This window comes from Chionomys nivalis, chromosome 25 (genome assembly GCF_950005125.1).
Source record: "Chionomys nivalis chromosome 25, mChiNiv1.1, whole genome shotgun sequence".
Classification (NCBI taxonomy): Eukaryota; Metazoa; Chordata; class Mammalia; order Rodentia; family Cricetidae; genus Chionomys; species Chionomys nivalis.
The window spans coordinates 14,379,277-14,404,285 of NC_080110.1; the positions used below are offsets into that span (position 1 = coordinate 14,379,277).

The 25,009-nt window shown below is 36.4% G+C and overlaps 1 protein-coding gene across 2 annotated transcripts in view; it reads left to right on the forward strand.

The window, feature by feature from the left end:
• Positions 1 to 25,009, forward strand: part of Cep290 (centrosomal protein 290) — a 76,523-nt gene that overhangs the window by 28,579 nt on the left and 22,935 nt on the right. For both annotated transcript variants that reach the window (XM_057757537.1, XM_057757538.1), the window contains exons 22-38: positions 245 to 360; positions 2,031 to 2,133; positions 2,216 to 2,446; positions 4,960 to 5,133; positions 9,373 to 9,484; positions 11,134 to 11,339; positions 12,224 to 12,375; positions 14,214 to 14,325; positions 15,488 to 15,943; positions 17,147 to 17,311; positions 18,104 to 18,211; positions 18,416 to 18,550; positions 18,975 to 19,241; positions 19,834 to 19,941; positions 20,720 to 20,919; positions 22,734 to 22,947; positions 23,975 to 24,112. In XM_057757537.1, the coding sequence (XP_057613520.1) occupies positions 245 to 360; positions 2,031 to 2,133; positions 2,216 to 2,446; positions 4,960 to 5,133; positions 9,373 to 9,484; positions 11,134 to 11,339; positions 12,224 to 12,375; positions 14,214 to 14,325; positions 15,488 to 15,943; positions 17,147 to 17,311; positions 18,104 to 18,211; positions 18,416 to 18,550; positions 18,975 to 19,241; positions 19,834 to 19,941; positions 20,720 to 20,919; positions 22,734 to 22,947; positions 23,975 to 24,112 (2,997 nt within the window). The remainder of the gene's footprint in view (positions 1 to 244; positions 361 to 2,030; positions 2,134 to 2,215; positions 2,447 to 4,959; positions 5,134 to 9,372; positions 9,485 to 11,133; positions 11,340 to 12,223; positions 12,376 to 14,213; positions 14,326 to 15,487; positions 15,944 to 17,146; positions 17,312 to 18,103; positions 18,212 to 18,415; positions 18,551 to 18,974; positions 19,242 to 19,833; positions 19,942 to 20,719; positions 20,920 to 22,733; positions 22,948 to 23,974; positions 24,113 to 25,009) is intronic.

Below are 25,009 nucleotides of genomic sequence, written 5' to 3' on the forward strand. Positions count from 1 at the left end.
TTCTGTTTGATAAACGTTTATGCTCAAGGTGAATACTGTATCTGATAGATGTGTGCTTACTGCAGCTACCACATTTGAAAAGAATAATTTTGCTTGTTTTATAGGACTTTTTATGTGTATTACCTCATTCCTGGTATCTTATACAAAGATTATATAAAAATGTTGGAAAAATAGAGTTTTAGGAATGTGAATCTGTATCTTTGACTTCAAAATATAGTGTAATGTTATTTAAACTAATTTTTAGGATCTAGACAATAAAGAAAAGAAGTTAAAACATTTAGAAGATTCTCTTGAAGATTATAACAGAAAATTTGCAGTAATTCGTCATCAACAAAGTTTATTATATAAAGAATATCTAAGGTATCTATGTTTTGAAACTTTATAAATTTAGTTGGATATAGTAATGTTCTTTAGTCACAAAGAAAAGTACTGATCCCCTCCACATAAAAATGTGTTTAAACATACTTCTGAATTAGTTCAGTGATCTCAACCCTCTTCATGTCTGGGATTGGCAGAGACGAACCAGACTCCAGCACTGGGTAGATGTGAGACACTGAGCAAGTGGCTTTTCCTTTACTGTGCATGTCTTAGTTGCTTGTAAAAATCTATGATAGCACCTTTTTTTTAACCCCAATAGGGTTGTAATGCAGTTAAGTGTTTAGGATCACCTTTGGTTATGAAGCCTACTTCCTACTAAGAATATGATCATCGTGATGAGGTGAGACAAAAGGAGAGGCATGGTAGTCCCTAAGAACACGGTTGTGTAATGGTGACAGGATTAGTACTGCTAACAACAACAACTGTCTATAGTATATAGTTGTGCTATGCAATAGCTTGAACATTCTCATGTAATTATTCACTACCAAGAGGTAGGTAGAAGATGGATCAATTTATATGCATTTTTGTTAGCTACTATTATTATAAAATATTTCTAGATGTCCATAGACCAGAGAGTCATATTGTTTTAAGAAGAGTAACATGTTTTTCCATATTTTGACACATATCTAATCAAAATTAAGTCACATGTTTAAATCAAAACCACTTAGTGGCAGAGGTAATTATGCCACTAAAATTAGCTCATGCCAAGCATAAATTAACAGTTGTTTGACTTTTCAGTTAGCAAAAATGACTTATATACTTAAAATTGATATATTTGGATTTATCTTAATTGAAAAGTAAATCTGTATTTGTTTATGCTACATGCACAAAATATTTATAATGCAAATATTAGAAATCACTGGATTTGGAGAAAACTGATTTTCTCTTTACCATTGGATATCAAATACAAATAGCTTTTGGATAGGGTTGGGACCCTCTGTCCACTTCATGAAATTTTCTCCTCCAGTGATTTCTAATATTTGCATTCTAAATATTTTGTGCATATTCATTGCTCATATTTAAGTTGAGCCAGAATTTTGAGATTTGAGTTTTTCAGAATTTGTTTAGTGTATTAACTATATTTATATTCTTAATCTTTTTCTCTTTACTGTAGTTTGTTTATAAATCCTATATTCTTAGTACTTATTCAGTTAAAGTTATACATACATATATATATATAATAAAAATACACGTATATATGATTTTACCAAACCAACTTAATCCATTGCATGCTCTGCAAAGTTAGGTTTTATGCCATTTATATGAAACCTTTAATGCTAAAGTGAAGTTTCAAAGAACCCTTTTCAAATGAATTTTTAAACCTTGGAGTTTTTTTTCTATTTAATTTTTATTGACAAAATATTGTAGACTTGACTTTTATGTTTCAAGTCTGGATGAAGATTGAGGTATTATGTTGCAAATATATTAAAGAGATAGGGCAAATAAAGATGGAAATAACTTGATAAAATTGCTACTACTTTTAATTTATTAAAACATTGAGTGAAAATGTAACGTCTTGTAATTTGAATGTTTGGTAGTAGTCTTTTGTTCTGAGAATATTTAAAGCTTCCATAATCTAAATTCATCCCTTTTGCAGTTAAAAAAATTATTCTATTTATTATCTTTTTCATTGTTATTGCATGATATTATAGTGAAAAGGAAACGTGGAAAACAGAGTCTGAGACAGCAAAAGAGGAGAAGAGAAAACTTGAGGACCAAGTCCAGCAGGATGCTGTGAAAGTGAAAGAGTATAATGTAAGCCTGAGTCCGGATGTTACTTTGCCAGGCTCTCGAGGATAGCTGGGTCACTTGGTAACGCCAGTGTTCTTCTCTGCAGAATCTGCTCAGTGCTCTTCAGATGGATTCAAATGAGATGAAGAAAATGCTTTCGGAAAACAGTAGGAAAATCACCGTTTTGCAAGTGAATGAGAAGTCCCTCATACGGCAGTATACAACCCTGGTAGAAATGGAGCGGCAGCTTAGGAAAGAAAATGGGAAGCACAAGAATGACTTAGTGTCAATGGAAGCTGAAGTTACTGAAAAAATTGGAAGTTTGCAAAGATTTAAGGTATTTCTGAAATTTTTTGGGGGGGCAGCTTAGGAATTTTTCAGGTCTACAAACAGTGAGACTCATGCACACCATCAACAGGATTAGTGGTTCGTGATTACTGACATTTCTGTAATTACTTTATCCATTTTTTGTAGACTACTAAAATTGTAGACATAAATATTTTTAGCATATAACTCTACCATAGACAGTTTTGTTTGCATAATTGTAATGATGTTATTTTACTGAAATATTGATAGTATTTCTTTAACTTTTCCACTGTGCTGACTATATTTAGTCTTCTTTAGGTCTAGGCTTTGATCATGAATAGTGCATGTATTAAATTTGACAGTTGCGTGCCTAACTCTGAAGATAATGACCGATTTCGCTGTGTTTTGCTCTTCTCTTTCAAGAATATTTGACTCATCTATTTTTTTTGATTTTATCAAGTTTAGCTCTGAGATCTTGATTTGATTTAATTTAAATAGTTTTACCAATCCAAACTTAACATTATATGGTAATTATATTTTATTCCCTAAACTCATTTAACTTTGTAATATTATTTTCTTCATTGTTTTGCATAGAAAACTAAAATATTAATTATTTTGTCAGATATCATCACATATTAAAAATAATAGCATCTGTAACACTTCTTAGTACATGCTAAAATTTCTTTGTAGTTGTAATTTTCCTTGGAATCTGTCCTATTGAGCATTGTTGGCAAAAATAACATATTCTAGTAACTTGAAAGAATTCCGTCATCTTTTTATTTTCTTTTTGCTTTTAATATTAGGATTTTTCAAAGTGAATTAGAATATATAAACCGTGTTTTAAAAGATTTAGTAAGAAATGTCTTGCTGCTGCCCTTGTCCTGCTATCCAGGTAACAGAATACTTTCCAGGTAGTATTTCTGCAACAGAAACAGAACCTGGGAGTGATTACCCATCCACTTCTGTCTGTACCTTCACCTGAGAGCTGTTGCTATTTGGGCATGAATTAAGGGAAATTTGAGACTTAGGAATGCCCTTGTTTTTATTTTTGTGACATTAGGAAAATTGGACTCTTGGGTTTTACCAATATGGATAGTGCTGAAGATAAGAGCTGGAGTGTTCTGCCATCCTCCCTTTACTTCAAAATAAGAGCTGGAGTGTTCTGCCATCCTCCCTTTACTTCAAAATAAGAGCTGGAGTGTTCTGCCATCCTCCCTTTACTTCAAAATAAGAGCTGGAGTGTTCTGCCATCCTCCCTTTACTTCAAACATCGTTTCTGCTTTATGTTTTTTGTGTTTCATTTTTTTATAATAGGAAATAAGAAAGGCGAATGTTTTCAAGGAAACAAAACGTATTTCCTTGCTTTTTATCCAGCCTGCTTCACAAAATGAAACCAAACCCCTAGAATATAGTAGAATAGCATATGTTTATTTACATGAAAGACGCTGTTGCAGTTAGAGCAGAAGCTCACTATAGTCAGGAATGCATTATGACTACAGCTTCTTCATCTCCTCTTCATCAGTCTGGTTATTTATTGCACCACTTGCCTCCATCATGTTGCTGTACTTTTTTATGTACCTATGGCTGGTCATAGAGCATCTTACTGGAAAGAACTGAGAGTCCCTGTACCTTGTTTGTTTTAATAAAACCATTTTAGTGCCTTTGATTAATGACTTTTCATTAGAATGATAGAACATTATGTGGCTTCTTTTCTTAGGGCCGTAAAAATACCTAGTAAACTTAGAAATAGGAAAAGTTTGTTTTGGTTCAGAAATTGGGAGGTTTGAAAATATGTTCTCGCTACCTTTGGCCTGTGGTGGTACAGTACATCATAGTAAGACTGGGCAATAGAGGTCTTCTTACTCATAGGTAATTATAATGAAAAGGAGAAGAGAGCGTGAAGGGACAGAGGCCCCATAATCCTTGTGAAAGCACACTCCAGATGACCTGGGCTTCCCCCCGGATCCCACACCCTAGTCCTTTCCGTTCCCTAGCAGCACCCTGCTGGAGAATACGCTTTGATCACGTGTCTCTGGAGGAAGAATGTCCCGTATTAGATTATAGCAAACATGAGATAAGTAACAAATTCTTATTGCTACTATTTAGACTATTTTTATTACTCAATAATAGGAACCAAAAATAAGTTTGTGTGACTTTAAGAAAGCAAGCAAGCATAGCTAAAATGTAAAGGTTTCCTTAGTTCATACTAATTTTGTCATTTAAAATGTCAAATGTTTGGTTGACTTTAATCTTCTAAAGTTTAGAACAGGCAGGCATCCAAAGGTTATTTCTGAATTGTTTATTTTACTTTCTCAAATTAATTATATTTCAATTTACTGTGGCAGCTTGTAAAAGGATTCATTTAAATTGCTAATTAAAACTTTCTAAATATTATTTCCTCTATGAAAGAATAACATGAGAAATATATTTTTCAAATGGTTTTAAAATCCATTTTGCTTTCAATTGAATCATCTTTCTTAAAAATAACTAATGCTTTGCCAGAAAAAGTATGCAAATTTAACTGTGTATCTTTTTTTTTTTCAGGAAATGGCTACCTTCAAAATTGCAGCTCTCCAGAAAGTTGTAGATAATAGTGTCTCCTTATCTGAACTTGAACTTGCCAATAAGCAATACAATGAACTAACTACTAAGTACAGGGACATACTGCAGAAAGATAACATGCTTGTTCAGAGGACAAGTAACCTAGAGCACCTGGAGGTGAGTGTGTGTGGTCTTTGAACCCTGTTATTCCAGCCGCTTTGCTTTGAGGGTATCCTGGGGCTGTAAGACTTTTACCGATTTCTAGTGATTAAAGTTGGTTTCTATTTATGTAACTGTGGTGGAGATATGATCATAGGTATAATCTAGTTGTGGTTTGTCCTAGATATCAGTACATATTTCTATATGTAACATACTATGTATTTATAATTGTCAATAACTTAAAAGTGACTTTATCTAGGTCATCCTCTTATGTGTCTTAGATGACTTAGATGACTCAAATGCCGCACACCGCGGGCACCCGTCTGCACTTTATGCACTAGAGTCCAATTCGCGAGCTTCGGGCAAGGGGCTAGAGGTTGAGAATACACACGCAGAGACAGACTGACATACAGACCATCCAACACTGGTACCAAAAAGCCCTCCTTAATAGCACCATGGAGGCTTAAATACCCTGCAGTCAATGGCCAACAGGTGAAAATCCCATCCTCTGATCCTCTAGGCAAAGCACAGCTTCTAGTAACTTCCATTAGAAGGCTCTAGACAGAGAAGAGCAGCTGAAGGCCAGGACTTAATTGGTCCCAAAAGTCAAACATCTTTCTTGGCACACATGTAATTAAAGGGAGACGTGCTATTAAATACCTATTCTTCTCTTTTCTTGCGTTGATCTCAGAGTCCTCAAATTTGGTTTCTTATGATGAATTTGTTTGACTGTGAATGCATTATTAATAGCAATTCATAGATATTGGATGAGCGTTCCAAATATCCATTCTATCATGTTTTAGAAATACTGAACACTGGGGTGGGGATGAAGGAGATGGCTCTGGGTGTAAAAGCTCCTCCTGGCAAGTAATTTGGATCTGTGGAACACGTATGTTTTAGTTTCTTTTGTGTGATGAATCACCTAGCAAAAGCAACTTTAAAAAGAAGGATTTCTCTGACTCCCAGTTCACGGTAGAGTCTGCATGGTAGGGAAATCCGTATAGCAGGAGCACGTAGTGTGGAGCAATTTGTCACATCGTATCCTCAATCAAAGCATGGGTGAATGCATGCTTCCTTCTTCTGCTTGCTCTATCCATTTTATATCGTTGTCTCTCCCACTAAGGGAAGTAATCCTGTCCACAGTCAAGATGCGTTTTCCTCCATTAGTTGATATAATCAAGGTAATCCCCCACAGGGGCCATCACCCTGATGATTATAGATTCTGTCAAGTTGACAACTATTATATTACATCATGAAAAAACCAGTATGGACCCATAATAGCATCACTCCTACAGCCACAGGGAGACAGAGAGAGGGAAATGTCCTGGCCTGGAAGCCTGTGGCCAACTAGTCTGAATTTTACAGCACAGAGGCAGAAACAGTGAGAAAATGCCCTGCTTTTGTCAGAGTGAATGGCAAGAACAGACTTCCAAAAGTTGTTCTTAGATCTCTACACAAATGTTCCATTACATGTGTGCCTATACACACACATCACACACAGAGGCTATAGTGGTAGAAGGTCATAAGTTTCATTTGTGTATATAGTCCTGACTTTTCATTATTCTGCTTCTTAATCTTTATTTCTTCGGTGGAGTGTGTGTGTTTGCGTGTGTTTGCATGTGTATGACATTCTTTAGCTTGAATGTATGTGTGTATGTGCATCACATACTTGCTGTGCCTGCAGAGACCAGAAGAGGTTATTGGATCCTCTGTAACTGGAGTTACCAACAGTTACAGCCCATGCTCTTTCTATCCCTCTCTCTACATTTCCCACTTTTATCATTCTCGGAAGAAATAAAGGTCCAGGCATCTACAGGCTTCTCAGTAGAAGTAGAGGTGTATGTCTTTAGACATAATCTTTAAGATCCTCCACAAACATGGAATAGGAAATAATTTTGGGAGCTCAGAATGTCATACTTACATAGGGAAACACACTGAGTAAATGAAACATTATGTCTCTGATGACTTATGCAAAATAGCTTAAGTCACTATGTATTACTACTACCTAGAAATAATCTAGTCCATTGACTTTTTACTGCTTTTGCTTAAGACCAGAGATAATCTTGTTACTGTGTAAAGATAATTCTATTTAGATGTAGTAATAATTTCCTTTCCCCATTCTCCATGTCCTTGTTCTATGTCTTCGGTATTAGCAAAACTCTCAAGAAATCTGCAGTTAGCTACCAATGAGCTATTTCTTTCCTTATTTTGTCTTGCTAATACTCAAAACTCAGGCAAGAACTGAATGTCTCAGCTCCATCACTAGTCTTCAATAAACAGCTTTTTAAATTTTATTTGCTATTGTTATTATTTGTGTGTGTGTCTCTGTGTATTTACATGTGTGTTTAGGCAAGATAATTTTTAGGAGTCAGTTCATGGTAGATTCTGGGGATGGAACACAGATTGTCAGACTTGCACAATAAGAACTTTTACTTGTTGAGGCATATTGTTTGCCTTCAGTGACTTTTAGCTTAATTCTTCTGTTTTCCCAAAGAACATTTTTAAATTGTTCCTCAAAATTGGTGTATGTGTATGAGATATGGATTTACCTAGGCTGGGGAAAAGCACAGTACCAGAGTGCGTGCTGCCCGCTGAGGACTTGAGTGCAGATCCCAGCTGGTCAGGTTTCCACAGCTGCCCAGGACTTGGGAGTTAGAAACAACTGGACCCTGAGGCCAGCATTGGCCTAGACTATCTACAGATTCTGTCTCAAACAGACAGTCAAATGAACCTGAGAGTGAGAGTGAGCAAGAATCCTTAGTTGTTCCCTTTGTCTCCTGTTCTTTCTGCGATTCATTTATAACTTTAACATTATCGTCACATCTTTTATGCCCTTCTATCGCTGGTGGCACTGTCTTGGTCTTTCTCTTCACCTTGTTTTGTTGCAGACATTTCACACATTGCCTTCTCCAGTTGTAAACCCTCCTTGCTGCCTCTAAAATGATAGCTGCACATACTGTGATCATGTTACTCAGTCCCATGATTAGAATCACTTGATTGGCAAAAAGTCAAATTCTCTCTCTGTTTACCTTATGATAGTTCTTGCTCTAAGGCAGTGATTCTAAGCCTCTGGTTTGCTACTGGGATCAAACAACCCTGTGACCTGTGACATTGGAAAATACAGATATCTACACTCATAACAGCAGCAAACTACAGCTATGGAGTAACAATGAAAATAACTCTATGGTCGGTGGTCAACACGAAGGTCTCAGCATTAGGGAGGCTGAGAACCACTGCTTTAAATCAAGACAAGAGTTTAAAAGCTCAGAGAAGGAAAATGGGGCTGAATTAGGAAAAGATTGGGTGTTTGAAGACCTAAGCAACAGTAAGCAAAATTAGGAGCCTTGTACTACAGATTTTGGAATTTAGGGCATATGAATATGTCTCAATGAAGGATTATCAATGTTGGCTTGGCCTCTGGGCATGTTTATGAGGGGATTGTTTAACTAACTTTATTAATATGGTAATACATAGCCTACTGTGGTGAAACCACTGCCTTGGAGGGGGTTTCTGCTCTGTGTAAGAGTGGAGAAGTCAAGCTGAGTACCAGCAAGCAATCATACATGCACTTACTTGTGTTCTTGACCAGATGTGATAGGACTAGCTGTTTGAAGTTCCTGCCGTGAATTCCCTTAATGGTAGATGGAAACCTGGGATTATACCCCTTAAATAAGCTAACCCCTGAATTGTTTTTATGATAGGCCATTTTACCACAGCAACAAGAAGAACTAGCAATGGAGATTCTACCACAGTCACATACACACAGACCATAAATGGAGAAGCCTGTGGAATGTGGGATTTGTGCTTTTTCTTTATACTGTTAACACCTAGCACCTGTCACAGATGATTTACTAGGGATGTGCGCGTGAGTGCTTGTGTGAATGAGGCAAATAAGCAGTAGTTTGTGAAAGTTATGAAGCCCCTCTGTGTTCCTTATTGGTTAAAATGAATAGGTGTCATTAGTGGAAAAGGCTAATACGTGGAAGTTTAGAGCCAGGTGTATTATATACTAGAGTTTGATTATTATTTGTGTGTGTGTTGTGTGAGAAATTATAATTTTTTAAAAATTTTTTAAAATTATTTTTGAATTTGGTTAATTTCAGTGTGATTTTTATCTGTATCTTTTTAAAATAAATCTTAAATTTTCCAATTAAAAAATTGTGAGTGTTAAGAGATAATGCATAAGGTCGAAATTGTGTCACGTAGTGTGTGATACCCTTGCACTGCAGTCATCTGTAACGTCTGTTTCTTATTCAGTGTGAAAATGCATCTTTAAAAGAACAAATGGACGCTATAAGTAAAGAGCTGGAGATTACAAAGGAGAAGCTGCACACCATTGAACAAGCCTGGGAACAAGAAACTAAATTAGGTCAGTCTTAAGACAGGGACCAAGTGATCCGTGTCTAAGAGCGATTGTTTGTACTGAAATATGGACATGAACTGTATCCTACAGTGTGTATACCGATTATAAATAATATCCTGAGTGCTTAGAGGTCTCAAGTGAGATTTTTTTCCTAGTAAAATCATATATTATAAATTTGTGATTAAACACTAGTTTTTTAAATTATTTTATCAATTAAAACCTAGTGATAATTTTGAAATATGTGTTTTTTGAGTGCGATGTTTATGTGTTGTATATTATTTGATACCTTTAAATGAAAAGTTGACCACAATATATCAAAGAAAATTTGAGAATTTTTATTGCCTGTATTTGCAGTAACATATTGTTATATTTTTATGTACTTTAAATAATAAATTTGTTATATATCAATTTAGTAGAAATTTAAAATATTTCTATATTTTAATCATTTATTTTATAAAAATTCATGCAGTATCCTGTTATTTGAGTGCTTATGATTAAAGTATTAATTTTTATTTTGCTATTATTTAGAATGCTACAAAGTTTATCTTCATTTATATCTTACTTGCCATATTATTTATTTTATTTTGTTTTATGTTATTCCTTTTTTGTTTGTTTGTTTTGGTTTTTCAAAACAAGGTTTCTCCGTAGCTTTGGTGCCTGTCCTGGAACTAGCTCTTGTAGACCAGGCTGACCTCGAATTCACAGAGATCCACCTTCCTCTATCTCCCGAGTGCTGGGATTAAAGGCGTGTGCCACCACTACCAGGCTGACTTGCCATATTATTGTATATAAAATTACAGTATGATAGTATTTGATATTATGTGTGTACAAGGCCCAACACAGTGCTCATGATTTGAGGTTATACATGTAAAATTTCTTAATCATATAACTTCAGATTTTACTTTTGAGCATGGTGTTTGATAACAGTAAAAATCATGTCATCACACTTAGATGTCCAAAGTGACACTGCTACCCTGTATTGCCCCAGTGCAGCTAACATTCTTCCCATAGCAAGTGGTTCATCCGACTATTCACAGCCCTCCAACCTCTGCCAGCTCTGACTGACCTTCACATTGGTGTCTCAGTAACCTTATACTTAGAGTTGGACTTTCCTTGGGCCGTCAACTCCCAAATAATGACACAGAGACCTCTTATTAAGTATGAAAGCTCCACCTTATCTTAGGCTTGTTCCTAACTAACTCTTAAAACTTAAATGATCCTGTCTATTTAATCTACGTTCTGCTATGTGGCTTGTTACCTCTCCTCAGTACCTTACATCCAGCTTCCTCCATGTCTGGCTGGTGAATCTCTTGTGCATCAGATTCCTCTCAGAGTTCCTCTCTTACCCTGGATGTCCTGATTGGCTGTTCAGCTCTTTAATAAACCAATCAGAAGGTCCTTTAACAGAGACAAATATTCACAGTGCACAAAAAGATTATCCCACAGCATACAGTTTTTATTGTCATTTGATTGATTAATGGAGAGATTTAGTCTAGAAAGAAAAGGTGGATAGGCACCAGACAGTTAGGAATAAATAAATAAAGGGAAGAATGCAGATATGTCTTAATTCAAAAGTTCATTTCCTGCTATAGACTGTACTACTTTTTTTATACCTTTTCTGAATTATCTTCTGTGTGATGTATTATAACATACAGGAAATGAATCAAACATGGATAAGGCAAGAAAATCAATGACAAATAGTGACATTGTTTCTATATCAAAAAAAATCACTGTGTTGGAGATGAAGGAATTAAATGAAAGGCAGAGAGCTGAACACTGTCAGAAAATGTATGAACACCTGAGGACCTCAGTGAAACACATGGAAGAACGGAATTTTGAATTGGAAACCAAATTCACTGAGGTTTGTACAACTTTTATCATGTAACCAGACAGCAAAGATTAGTAGTAGTAGATACTGGATTTCTGAGAACTTTGTACTCTAAGGCTGCATATGTATGCAACATTTGCATTTCATGTAATGGGTATACAGACAATTATTTTAAAATATGAATTGCTTTAAATTAAACCACTTCTTTCTATACCCAGATTCTTTCTTGCCAATGTCATGGTATTGGTTTTAATGAACAGAAGGATGTTGTTTCATTAAAAAGCAAATTGTCTTCCAAACCCATCTCTTCATTTAAAAATTACTCATTGTCTTTTATTTTTCAAAATGAGTTTGGAAGCAAGACTATAGTAAGAGGAAAAAATAGTTAAAAAAACTGTTCAAAAACTTTAATAGGAGGTTATTAAATATTTTTAATTGGTCTAAATAAGCAGTCTGCAAATATTCAACAATTTATGATTATACAATACCTTACAGATGTTCTCTTAGGTTTACATGTTTTCTAAAACATAAGTATTATTTTTATTTTAAGCCATAAGTATTAATACAAGTTTATGTAATTATTTTTAAAATTTATAAAATTTTAACTCTTTGTAAGTACTTTGTTTATAGTTTAAAAATTCTTAGTGATTGCCTAAAATAAATAGTTTATGATGGAACTGGACTATTACTACACCTTTTTTATAATGTGTTCTTGATTCTTTCTTTAGTTTCTGAACTAAGGGAAAGTAAGGAAGCCGTGGCACTCAGAAGTCTAGATGCTGTGTGTCGAGGCTGGGGCTGTAGTTCATTGGCATGCTTCGTTCACACGGGCTCTGGGTTCCAGTCCCAGTGGAAGGGAAAGCAGAATTCGTAAGATAAAATAGTTCTGAGGATATTTTATTGTCACTTTTCCACAGCTTACCAAAATCAACCTGGATGCCCAGAAGGTGGAGCAGATTTTGAGAGACGAACTAGCAGATAGTGTGAGCAAGGCCGTGAGTGATGCTGATAGACAGCGCATTCTCGAGTTAGAGAAGAAGGAGGTGGAGCTCAAAGTTGAAGTGTCTAAGTAAGGGCACACAACAGTTCAGTCATTTGATGTGTCTATTGATCTGCCTTTAGGAAGACCTATGACAGACATATGGGACAATATCCATATTCATTTTGTTTTTAAAAAGAGAATTAAAACCCCGTGACATAGCACTGAAGAGGAAATGACCTCTCAAAGTTTGCCCCCCACACCGCCTGAAATGTAGGGATGCAGCTGTAGAGGGCACCAAAGCGGAACAGAAACCATGTCTGGTCCACTTCCGACTCATGTCTCCTGCTTTTCAGGGGAAGTAGAGAGGAAAGAGCAGGGGTCACTTAATATTTATTTTACTAACTTTAAAAAGAAAGGAATTTTACCTTTTTATAAGGTTAATGTAAACATACTGTAGTGATACTTCATTTGTATTTTAATAAATGAGGCTTGCCTGAAGTTCAGAGTATAAAACAGCCCCACTGGTTAGCCTTACAGACCAGTCAGTGGTGGCATACACCATTAATCTCAGTAATCATTCTAGTTTGCCATAGAAACTGGGTGGTAGTGGAGCACACCTTTAATCCCAGCCCTAGAGAGGAATATAAGATGGGAAGAGACAGCTCTCACACACATCTCATTCTGAGATCCCTGGAGGCAGAATTTCAGACTAAAGCCGAGGTAAGAGCCAGTGGCTGGCTGTTTTGCTTTTCTCACCTTCAGGTTGAACCCCAATATCTGTTTCTGGGTTTTTATTAATCATGCTACAACATATGATTAATTTGTATTTTGATTTAATTAACATTTCTTAGAAACTAGCTGTGTAGTAGGCATTGTGCAAGACATTAGACATCAATTCATGGACTCTTGCCTACTAACACTTAGGTAAAAGTGTTTTTCATTTGGCAGTAGGAAATATGCCCAGCTACTTTAGAGTACTAGATATATGCTGTGCACTCACTTTGTAGTCAGGGGCTTCTTCCATGGGTAATCATGGGGAGCACTGAGTTTATGTGTCAAACACAAAGAACTTTTAGAATTGTGTGTGTACTTATAAAATCATAACTATTCCGTCAGAGTCCTTGGGAAAATCGGTCACTTTTAATTCTTCCCATTACGATTGACTTTGTCTCTTCTCATAAACCTTACCTTGTAAGATGCATTCATTTCATTATATTTTATTAACCACCAGTTATAGAGGCTTTCCAATCAGTATGAGGAAACCCAATGTATATGTCCGTCCCACTTATCTCAAATTAATCTACCTCAAAAAAAAAAAAAAAGACATTATCATTTGGCTTTGTTATAGAAATTATAAGGGAAATTTGTGCAGATGTATAATTTGTTTTTCAGCTAATTGCTAAATCAAAATAAACCAGTCACACTTTCCATATAACATAGCTTTCAAATATAAGGTTCTGTGTACGAAGCATATAATATGTAAAAGTGAAAATGGATTTTACGTTAATTCTTAACTGTGCACTTGCAACAGGTTAGCCTGTTTGCGTTGACCTACCATTTCCTAAATATAATAAGAAAGTATCTTCGGGAGAATGTGGGGTGAGTGTTTTCTGACTACCTGCCTTTGGGAAGTGATGTAAGTCATTGCCTCAGTTTCACTTAGTAGATGGCATTATCTTCCCAAATGTGTATATTCTTCTGTTCCACAGGCAGTGGACTTCCCAGAGTAGGGGATGTTTTCATAGATCACTTTTTGGTCTGTTATGAAATTAGGTTTCATGAAATAGGTCAGGAGACCCTTGAACTCTTTGAACTTGGTGTGAAGAAGAGATGTCATAGACCAATTGCATTTCTAGAACGATGTCTCAAAATTGGGACTTTTGGTGTTTGCTGAACTGTTCCTTAAATATTTTGTCACTTTCTAGACTGAGAGAAATTTCTGATATTGCCAAAAGACAAGTTGAGTTTTTGAATACGCAGCAACAGTCCAGGGAAAAGGAAGTGGAATCCCTCAGAACGCAGCTTCTGGACTACCAGGTGCATATTGTGCTGCCTCCTCTGTTTAGTCTGCTTGCTAAACTCACCTCAGACTCTGATGGAGCCTGGCGTGCTAAGCAGGACTAGTTGCAGCAATAGAAACCTGTTCCTGTTAGTTGGGATTTTGGAAACCTTTCTCCCTCCCTCCCTCCGTCCGTCCCTCCCTCCCTTCCTTCCCCCCTTCCTCTTCTCTCCCTCCCTCCTTCCCTCCCTCCCTCTTTCTATCATTCTGGTTTTGAGATAGGATTTCTCTGTGTAGCTGTCCTGACTGTCCTGGAACTAGCTCTGTAGACCAGGCTGACCTCGAACTCACAGAGATCCGCCTGCCTCTGCCTACCAAGTGCTAGGATTAAATGCATACACCACCACTAGAAAACTAGAAAACTTATTTTATTTCAAATGCCTATAGATTCATTTGACAGCTGCCAGTCACAGTTAACATACTAAGGAAAAATAGTGAGTCTTTACTGACTGTATTTTCTCTTGTACATATCTGTGGCTTTTAATATAACCCCGTGTTCTATAGTTTTTAGAGGAGTGAAATATATATATATGGCCGGATGGTGGTGGCGCACGCCTTTAATCCCAGTACTTGGGAGGCAGACACAGGTAGATCTCTATGAGTTCAAGGCTAGCCTGGTCTACAAGAGCTAGTTCCAGGACAGGCTCCAAAGCTACAGAGAAACCCTGTCTCAAAAAAACCCAATACACCCCCACAGAGTTGTGCTGTTATCTGTGAACTAAAAGGAGGACACTACTACAAACAACTATTTTTTAATTAGAATTTTGAGTGTGTTCATTCTGTATAACACAAAAACTATTGTGTTAAAGTAAAATTGTTTTTAAAAAAAACTCATGTGCAGGTGTTTTAAATTTTTATTAGTAAATCATTACTGGGGGGCTGGAGAGATAGCTCAGTGGTTAAGAGCATTGCCTGCTCTTCCAAAGGTCCTGAGTTCAATTCCCAGCAACCACATGGTGGCTCACAACCATCTGTAAAGAGGTCTGGCGCCCTCTTCTGGCCTTCAGGCATACACACAGACAGAATATTGTATACATAATAAATATTTAAAAAAAAAAAAAAGTAAATCGTTACTGAACCCATGGTGTATTTATTGGCAAGCCCCCTGAAATTTACTATAAATATGTATTTTTTCCTTAGGCACAATCTGATGAAAAGGCGCTAATTGCCAAACTGCACCAGCATGTTGTCGCTCTTCAGATTAGTGAGGCCACTGCTCTTGGTAAGTTGGAGTCAGTTACATCTAAACTCCAGAAGATGGAGGCCTACAATTTGCGCCTAGAGCAGAAACTGGATGAGAAAGAGCAGACCCTCTACTACGCTCGCCTGGAAGGCAGAAACAGAGCAAAACACCTGCGCCAAACTATTCAGTCTCTGCGAAGACAGTTCAGTGGTGCCTTACCCCTGGCCCAGCAGGAAAAGTTCTCCAAAACGATGATTCAGCTGCAAAATGACAAGCTGAAGATAATGCAGGAAATGAAAAGTTCTCAACAAGAGCACAGGAATATGGAAAACAAAACACTGGAGATGGAATTAAAATTAAAAGGCTTGGAAGAATTGATAAGCACTTTAAAGGATGCCAGGGGAGCCCAAAAGGTAAAACTTGAACTGAAATTCAGTATTCCTCTTATGTAGTGACGTTGGTGTGATCTGTAGCTGTGTGAGACATGTCCAATATGCATTTATGTGAGTTGTAATTAGCTAGATTTTATAAATTTAGAATTTGGACTTTCCTGAGCAAGGCTCTTTACCAAAATACTTTAAATATTCTAACAAAGCTCTAATAATTTAAGTGTAATAATGTAAATGATTTAATAGTTATTAGTTGATTTCTGCTGTGCACAAATATTTTCTATTTGAATTATTTGTTTTCTCTGTTTTTACTTGTAGATATTCTTTGTGAATATTTGCAGTTTTCATAGATTTCCAGATTTATTTTATTTTATTTTTTTAATTTATGTATTTATTATGTATAGTGTTCTGCCTCCATGTATACCTGTAGGTCGGAAGGCACCAGATCTCAGCATAAATGGTTGTGAGCCACCCTGTGGTTATTGGGAATTGATCTCAGCATCCAGTGCTCTTAACCTTTGTGCCATCTCTCCAAGCCTCCACTTTTATTTCTTAAAGATTAATTTTTATCATCATTTGGGAAGAATTAAATGATAAATAATTATCTTGTGGTTAAATCCTATTCTCTGTGCTAGAAATACTTAAAATTTTTTAATTTTATTTATTGGACAGATTGCTCAAAATTTGTTCTTTAACAATTTTATATGTATATATAATAGATTCTGGTCACACCTATCTGTCTACTTCATTGTATCCTCCTCTTCCATCATCCCCCCCCCCCCGACCACTTCTTCCCGTCAAATCGTTGTCCTATGCTTATGTTTTTGTTTTCATTTTATTACCGACTGAGCTTGCCCAGCACCTCTCCTGTGAGCATGAGTGTGAAACTGTCCCCTGGAGCGTGAGTGAGTCGTCAGTGGCTGTCACAGCAGACAAGGGTAGGATGTCTAATCTGAACAGTAGTACCAGTGAGTCAGTGCTGACTATAGTCAGTGCCGTGAATGAAACTGAACACAAAGGTTACTAATTTCTGTTTATTCATTTGAAAATAATTTGAAGAATATTTTATTTTAATGTTATACTTACTTTAGAATAATCTTTGGAAATTTTCACTAACTTTGCCATGTGCCTTACTTATGGACTAACTTCTTTCATATTGGTACAGTTTGCCATTAATTTCAAGTAATATGACCAGTTATCTAGCATTTATATTTATATATAATCTAGGTAATCAATTGGCATGTCAAAATAGAAGAGCTTCGCCTTCAAGAACTTAAACTAAACAGAGAACTAGTCAAGGGTAAAGAGGAAATCAAATACTTGAATAATATCATCTCTGAATATGAGCAGACCATCAACAGTCTCGAGGAAGAAATTGTTCAGCAGAGCAAGGTTTTGTTTTCTATTTCTGTTCTTTTTAAGGCTTTAAACGTCAGATCATTACATTTTAACTGTATTGTTGTGATAAAATATAGTTCCTGTTATATTGAGTAACAAAATAACCTACTTCTTGCTTCTTAAACTCCAAACATGAAAATTGACTTAGTTGTAATGGAAGTCTTTTTTTTATTTAATTTTATTTTTTTGACAAGAACATTTTTTATTGCTTTATAAATAATTCCATTCAAAATTTCAACTTCCTTCCCTCCTCACATTTCCCTCCTGCTCCCCTACTCACCCTGTACCCCTCCCCCTCCAGTCCTAAGAGAGGGCAGGGTATGCAGGTGAACTGCAAAGGCTCCTTGGTATTGACTAGGAAATTGTGCCATATGGGAGGGCTTGCTTTCATTTTGTAAACAATGTTTGCCATCCTCTCTTGTCTTACATATTTGTTATTGCTTGTTTCTTACTTCCTGGGATGTAAGTTCCTTGGTGACAGGGACTAGGTTGTGTTTATTGCTATGTTTGCATTGCCCCAAATAGTACTTTGAAAATATGTTTCATTAGACATAATTGGGATGGATGGATGGATGCATGACTAGATTGAAATTCTGACTTTACACCTGCCTGCCCCTGTAATTTTAGGACGTTGTTTGACCTCCTAAGTTTGTGTCTTTTCTCATATAACAAGAGTGCAAGTAGTGACAGACAGCAAAGCTGAGAGTTAAGTGAGAAAATGCATATCCGCCTGTTAATGCTCAATGTCACTGTGTATGCTCCTACACAAATAAATGTCTCTTTCAGTTTCACGAAGAAAGACAGATGGCTTGGGATCAAAGAGAGGTTGAACTGGAGCGCCAACTGGACATCTTTGACCGTCAGCAAAATGAAATACTCAGTGCCGCACAAAAGGTATCAAAAATGACTAATTATGTTTGATGCTTCTCTGAATTAGATAGCTTTTTAACTGTATGTATGCTTTATGTGAATTGTCCTGAGTTTCTTTGTTTAAAGACAAGTTAAATTTAGTTCATGATTTTTTCATACATTTGTAAGATATAATATTGTTTCCTCAGTACTGTAATACTGTTTTTAAAACATATTATTTCTCAATAGTTTGAAGAGGCTACAGGATCAATGCCAGACCCCAGCTTGCCCCTTCCAAACCAACTTGAAATTGCTCTAAGAAAAATTAAGGAAAATATTCAAACAATTCTTAAAACACAAGCAACTTGCAAGTCATTAGAAGAGGTAATTTGAAGAATTTGTATTTTGATTGGAATTTTCTAAATAATATTTACTAATGTCAATAAAGTATAAAATGGTGGATTTCTTGCTAATTCCACTTTTTTATTTTTATATAATATTTCTAATAGCTGATAATGAGTAGTCCATACAGTTAATATGAATTTACCACTCATTTGTTTACTGCATTCTACTTTTGGGAACACTGAATGTTTTTAACAAGTGATAATCTTAAGTAAATTAAAATAAATATGTAAATAAATGAACTGTTGCAAAGAAATGTACTAAATAGAATTTTATTGTCAAACGATGTTATTTATACATGAAACATGAAGCAAGACTACTTGCTTGCCTGTATGTGGCTAAAATTCATCTGAAGCATTTCAAAGGACAAGCGGAAATGTAATAATTTATTGTGACTTTACTATAGAAGCTACAAGAAAAAGAATCTGCTTTACGGTTGGCAGAGCAAAATATTCTGTCAAGAGACAAAGTAATCAATGAACTGAGGCTCCGATTGCCTGCCACAACTGATCGAGAGAAACTTATAGCTGAGCTTGACAGAAAAGAGCTGGAACCAAAATCTCAGCACACAATGAAAATCGCCCAACAGACCATTGCTAACATGCAGGCAAGGTTAAATCAGAAGGAAGAAGTCCTGAAGAAATACCAGCATCTTTTGGAAAAAGCCAGAGAGGTATTTGTTACGCTGCTGTTTTACTTATCGTGTATTTCAATTGAATGCCACAAAATATTTCTCTTAATGTGGTAGTTCATTTTTGCTTTCAGATGATTCTATTTAGGACTTGTTGCTTTCACATGATTGGATTACAGATCTGTCAGTAAAACTGGCAGTTTGTGTACATGTATCTTCTTCCTCTTGTGGACCGAGGTAAACGAGAGTGTCTGCTATGGAGACATGGCTGGTTTAGAAAATGTCAGGTGAATTTATGAGTGAAAATTGAAACAGTAAGGTTAACAATACTCCACAGAGGTGGTCTGTGGAGATCTAATTCTCTGGAACAGCAGGAGAGATCTAGTAATTTAAAATGTTCCAAGAAACAAATTAAGGGTGACAGATGCATATAATTTTAACGTTAAGAATAAAATGGAAGACTTGGGATTCAGCATGAGCACATGCTAGCAGAGATGTATATTGGCCTAATATACATATGCATGAAGAGATTATATCTTTTCTGTTCTGAGGTGTTGGAAGAGTAAAAATTAACTGAGAACATGAATGTATTTCAGTCATAATTTACAGTACGGCTTAACTTCCTGTGAAACAGGAGCAAAGAGAAATTGTTAAGAAGCATGAGGAAGACCTTCATGCCCTTCATCATAAATTAGAACTACAGGCTGAGAATTCACTCAATAAATTCAAGCAGACAGCCCAGGTAAGGTTCCGAGAACATTGTTCTATTTATTCTTTATTGAGATGTGAGATCACATAATTTAAAATTTACCTCTTCATATCTCACAGGAGAACACACCTACCTTTGTGTTGACAAAATAATCATATGAGAAGCATCTTTGAGCATGAAAACATGATCAGTTTTTTTTTTTTTTTTTTTTTTGGTTTTTCGAGACAGGGTTTTTCTGGAGCTTTGGAACCTGTCCTGGAACTCCCTTTGTAGACCAGGCTGGTCTCGAACTCACAGAGATCCGCCTGCCTCTGCCTCCCGAGTGCTGGGATTAAAGGCGTGCGCCACCACCGCCTGGCTCATTATCAGTTTTTTAACCCAAATCCAACACTCAGTAATTTTCAGTGCTTATAAAATCATATTTCTGTCTCTTGCCATGGACTGAAAGCCTCCTATACTATGAGTCTACTCTTTTTTTTTCAAATTCCATAATTTGTATTTATTTTCCAACTTTTGAATTAACCTCCTACTCAATCAATCTGTTCTTTATGTGTTGAAAGTGGCCCTGATTCTCTTAACCCACAGCTTTAAGCTCCTCAAGCCTTACCTCATTAATCGTCATAACCCTCCCCTGTACCTACATGCTGGCTAAAACACAGGGCATACAAAGAGTAGAGTCTATATCCTGTCTTCCTGATCCTTCTTTTCCTCTCAGATTGTAGACTGCATTCTTCATAAAGAAATGTATAGGATGAGTCATACATAGACTCAGATCACACTTACTCATTACTAATCCTTTCATATCTCATAGGATTTACTAAACCAGTCTCCTGGTCCAGTACCTACCAACAGGCATTTCATCCGTCTGGCCGAGATGGAGCAGACAGTAGCGGAACAAGATGACTCTCTGGCCTCACTTCTTACCAAACTAAAGAAAGTATCAAAAGATTTGGAAAGACAAAAGGAAATTACTGAGTTAAAAGTCAGAGAATTTGAAAGCATCAAATTACGGTAAATCTTAGAAATCTTTTAAAAATGAGCAAATGGCAGTAAGGCTGTGTTGAAGCCTGTGTGAGCATTGTCGTGAGACATTCGTGTGCGTCATTTTGTCCACAGGACTCTGCAGCTCATTGCTTTACAGGATGCGGTGGGTGGACATGAGACAATCACAAGTTGTAGTCAGTCTTACTCAGAAGCCAATTTATTTTCTTCCCTAGAGTCTTATTTTTAACACTTCCACTGTCCACTTCATCATCTGTAAATGAAAATGGCAGTGTTTCCTTGGGCTCCTTTAGAGTACTGAGATGAATGAAGTCCCTACAGTACTATGTATAAGCATAGCTTGACAATTAGAAGCTCACATATAAATTGCTTTTGTTTAAACACCTAACAGTATGTAATAAAACAGAGGCTCAATGAGTGTTTGTTAAATAAAGATATCAAAAACTATAATGTCAGAATGTTCACAACATCCTACATATTAAATATTGTAATTTAATTGGTGGTGCACACCTTTAATCCCAGCACTCAGGAGGCAGAAGCAGGCAGACCTCTGTGACTTCAAGGCCAGCCTGGTCTACAGAGTTAGTTCCAGGATAATAAGCTAGGGATACACAGAGAAACCTGTCTCGAAAAACCAAAAAATTTAAAAATTTAAAAAAAGATTGCAATAATTAGCCAACCATTTTTTTAGAAATAGACCTTTAAACCTATAATTGGTATAAGATTGTTCAGTTCCTAATCATAGAACCATCTCTCTGGGCCTGAACTCATATCTGATGAAAGTGAGAATGTTGACCCGCTTATGATTCTATTTCCTTTCTGATGGCCTGTTAGAACTTTGACTGTTTACTCTTGGACCCAAGACACAGTTATGCCCGTGTCACAGGAACCCCACAGAGCTGGTATCCAATGCAAACATACTGGGGTTTATTGATTACAAGTTAGCTAACTTGAGCCATAATCCAACACCCTGCCACAGGGGGTGAGGGAAAAATGGCGCCAAGCTCTCAGTGTAATGTGTTTTTAAAGGGAAAACAGGGTGGCACAAGCCTTGGTGTTTCGGGATTGGGTAAAAAGTATACAACTTTTGAATTCATTCTTTGGGGTATAGGGGAATTTCAACACAGTCAAAACCGGTTCAAAGATGTTTGAACCAAGCAGATGTTGTTTGGACACCCTGGTGGGTCACTTTGACCAGGGCAGGCACAGTTTCTTGGGAATGTTTATAACCTTGCTCGGCTGCACTCACCCCCATAGTTAGGTCCTGGCTAAAATGGAGTTCTTTCTCAAATGGAGTTTGTTCTGCTCTTTCAATACCTCCCAAAGTTATCACGTTTGTGAATATGTAAGTAGTTGCCACTTGAGATTTTTTTTTTTTTCTTAAAAATGGTATATTGTATTGCTTTTGTCTTAGGGTTTCTCATTCTATTGAATTAATTTTTTTTGTATTTAATCTAAACTATGTACTAGGTTATAAAATTACATTTTTTATAATCCTTTTTCATTTCTTTGTTGAGACAGAGTGACCTAGAAATGGATAAGCTGTCCTCAAGCTCCACCATAATCTTGTGCTTCATCTGCCTCAGTGCTGAAATCATAGACATAAACCACCGTGCCATACTGAAAATTTCTTAGGCTTTTACATCTAATTCCTAAATGCAAAAAATGATACACTTTCTGAAATAATTTGCATTTATAGTCTTTTACCATATAAAGTACTAGTAGTCATGGCTTTATACCTTTGTAAAGTTGTTTTGGTTTTTTCAATTAAAGTATTACTTGCAATACCCAGTCTGGTAAATACACATGGTTGTTTCTCTCAGGCTCCAGGAGAACCATGCAGGGGAGGTAAAGAAAGCACAGGCAGAAGTGGAGGACTTAAGGCGTGCTCTTGTCCAAGCACAGAAGGAGGCTCACAGTTTGAAGTCTGAACTCCAGGCTCAGAAAGAAGCAAACTCAAGAGCTCCCACAACCACAATGAGGAATCTAGTTGACAGGCTAAAGAGCCAATTAGCCTTGAAGGAGAAGCAACAAAAGGTAAGTAGCAGATGTCCTCTCAGGAGAAAGGCCTAGAGAAGACCTGGAGATGTGTAAAGGATGCTAGCATAGCTCTTACAACGACAGGGTGAACCTTATCTCATGCCTTCAAAGGACGGTACTCTCGCATGGCTCTGCAGTGGTAGTGCTATGTTAAAATGCAGATAAAGTCCAATTTATCTTTTTATGCCTGGTGATTTGCTGAATTACTTTCTCATTTTCCATTGGATTTTCATGTAGCTGGAACAATTTTGAACAATTTAGGGGTTGGGATGGTATAAAGGAAGAAGGATTTAAGAAGTTGGCCACAGTGACTTTGTGGGAGGAGTTGCTCAATAGATTTAATATGGAGTAGTAGCTTGGCTGTTTTGTTTTGTTTTTATTTATCTCATACTTGATAAGTGGGTTAGAAGATGCTACATTTTCCCCACCTTAGTTCATAAATTTTATGGGCAAATATTTTAAACAATGTCTTATAACATTACTCAGCCACCTAAATTCAGTAATTTCACATGAATGGATGCATAATGTGATGTTTTTCTAAGTGAAGAATTTATTGCTAATATATAAACTTGGAAATTTTCAAACAAAATATACTTTCTTTTATAATATGAATTGCTTGGCATAAAGATTGCTTCTGAAAATAATTGTCAGGGTTTTGAACTATTTTCTGAAGAACTGAAAAAATTACAAAGGAAATTCAGTTGAAAAAGTTCCGGAGTTTGTGAGTTATATTTAATCAAATTTATTTTGTTAATCTCTCATTTGTTTGTTGAGACAGGTCTCACTCTGTAACCAGGCTGGCCTAGAACTCCCTCGGTGTAAGCTGTCCTCAAGCTCACTGTTCTCTTCTGCCTCAGCACCTTGGTGCTGATGAGATCATAGGTGTGGGCCATATTTAAAATTACATAGGATTTTGTATTTAATAGAAAAGTAGTAGAAAGTAATACTGCCTATTTTGCATTTTATTTTGCTCATGTACGTTGTTAGTTTTCCAGTAAAAATGTTTGTATGTTGTAATTTTTAGGCACTTAGTCGAGCCCTGTTGGAACTCCGGGCCGAAATGACAGCCGCGGCTGAAGAGCGTGTCGTTGCCGTGACCTCTCAGAAGGAGGCAAGTCTCCGCGTGCAGCAGGTTGTGGATCGGCACACGAGAGAGCTGAAGGTGAGTATCAGCGCACCGATTATTGTGGCCAGATACGCGGTCAGTTCCGAGGATGTTTGTGAACTGTTGGCTAATTAGACAGATACACAGTTTTAAGCAGTATATCCTTGTGTTACTCAGGTATTGACTATCATCTTGAGGATTTTGAAAAAGATGGACTACTATGAGTTATGCTTACTAATAGAACCCATTGAAGAAACAGAACTCATTTAAGAGACATTTTATTTAGAAAATTTTAAAGCATTTTTAGTACATCTCAAGTATTACTGGGATTCAGGTTCTGCATGGACAAACACTCCACCACTGATCTAACTTCCAGCCCTCAGAATTCTTTTAAGGCTGTTTTGTTGGGATAATTTCAGGTCCACAACAAAACTGAGAAGACCAAGAGATCGGCAGATATATCAAACATACCTAGCTTCTTCCGTAACTGCCATTCCCCTACCAGTATGATGCCATTTTAGCTATAGAGATGTCAGATCTGAAGCCTTTCCTTCAAGTAAACTAATTTTTCTTTCTTTGAGAGAGGGTTTTCCTGTAGCTTTAGAGCCTGTCCTGGAACTAGCTCTAATAGAACAAACCAGGCTCACAGAGATCTGCCTGCTTCGCCTCTCAAGTTTTGGGGTTAAAGGCATGTGCCACCACCACCCAGCTAGTAAATTAATTTTTTAACAGCTTGCTTTATTATTTTCTTATCTAGCCAGTAAGCTTAGTGATTTAAACTTTTTCCCCTAATTACTCTTATATTCATAATAATTCTCAATTTGTTTTTTCCCCAAAAAGATTCTTTACAGAAAATTTCATATATATTGTGATAAAATTAAAAATCTAATTGCTTTCATTTTTTTAGTTTTATTTATTTCTGATTTTATTCATATATGACTTTTATTTTCATTA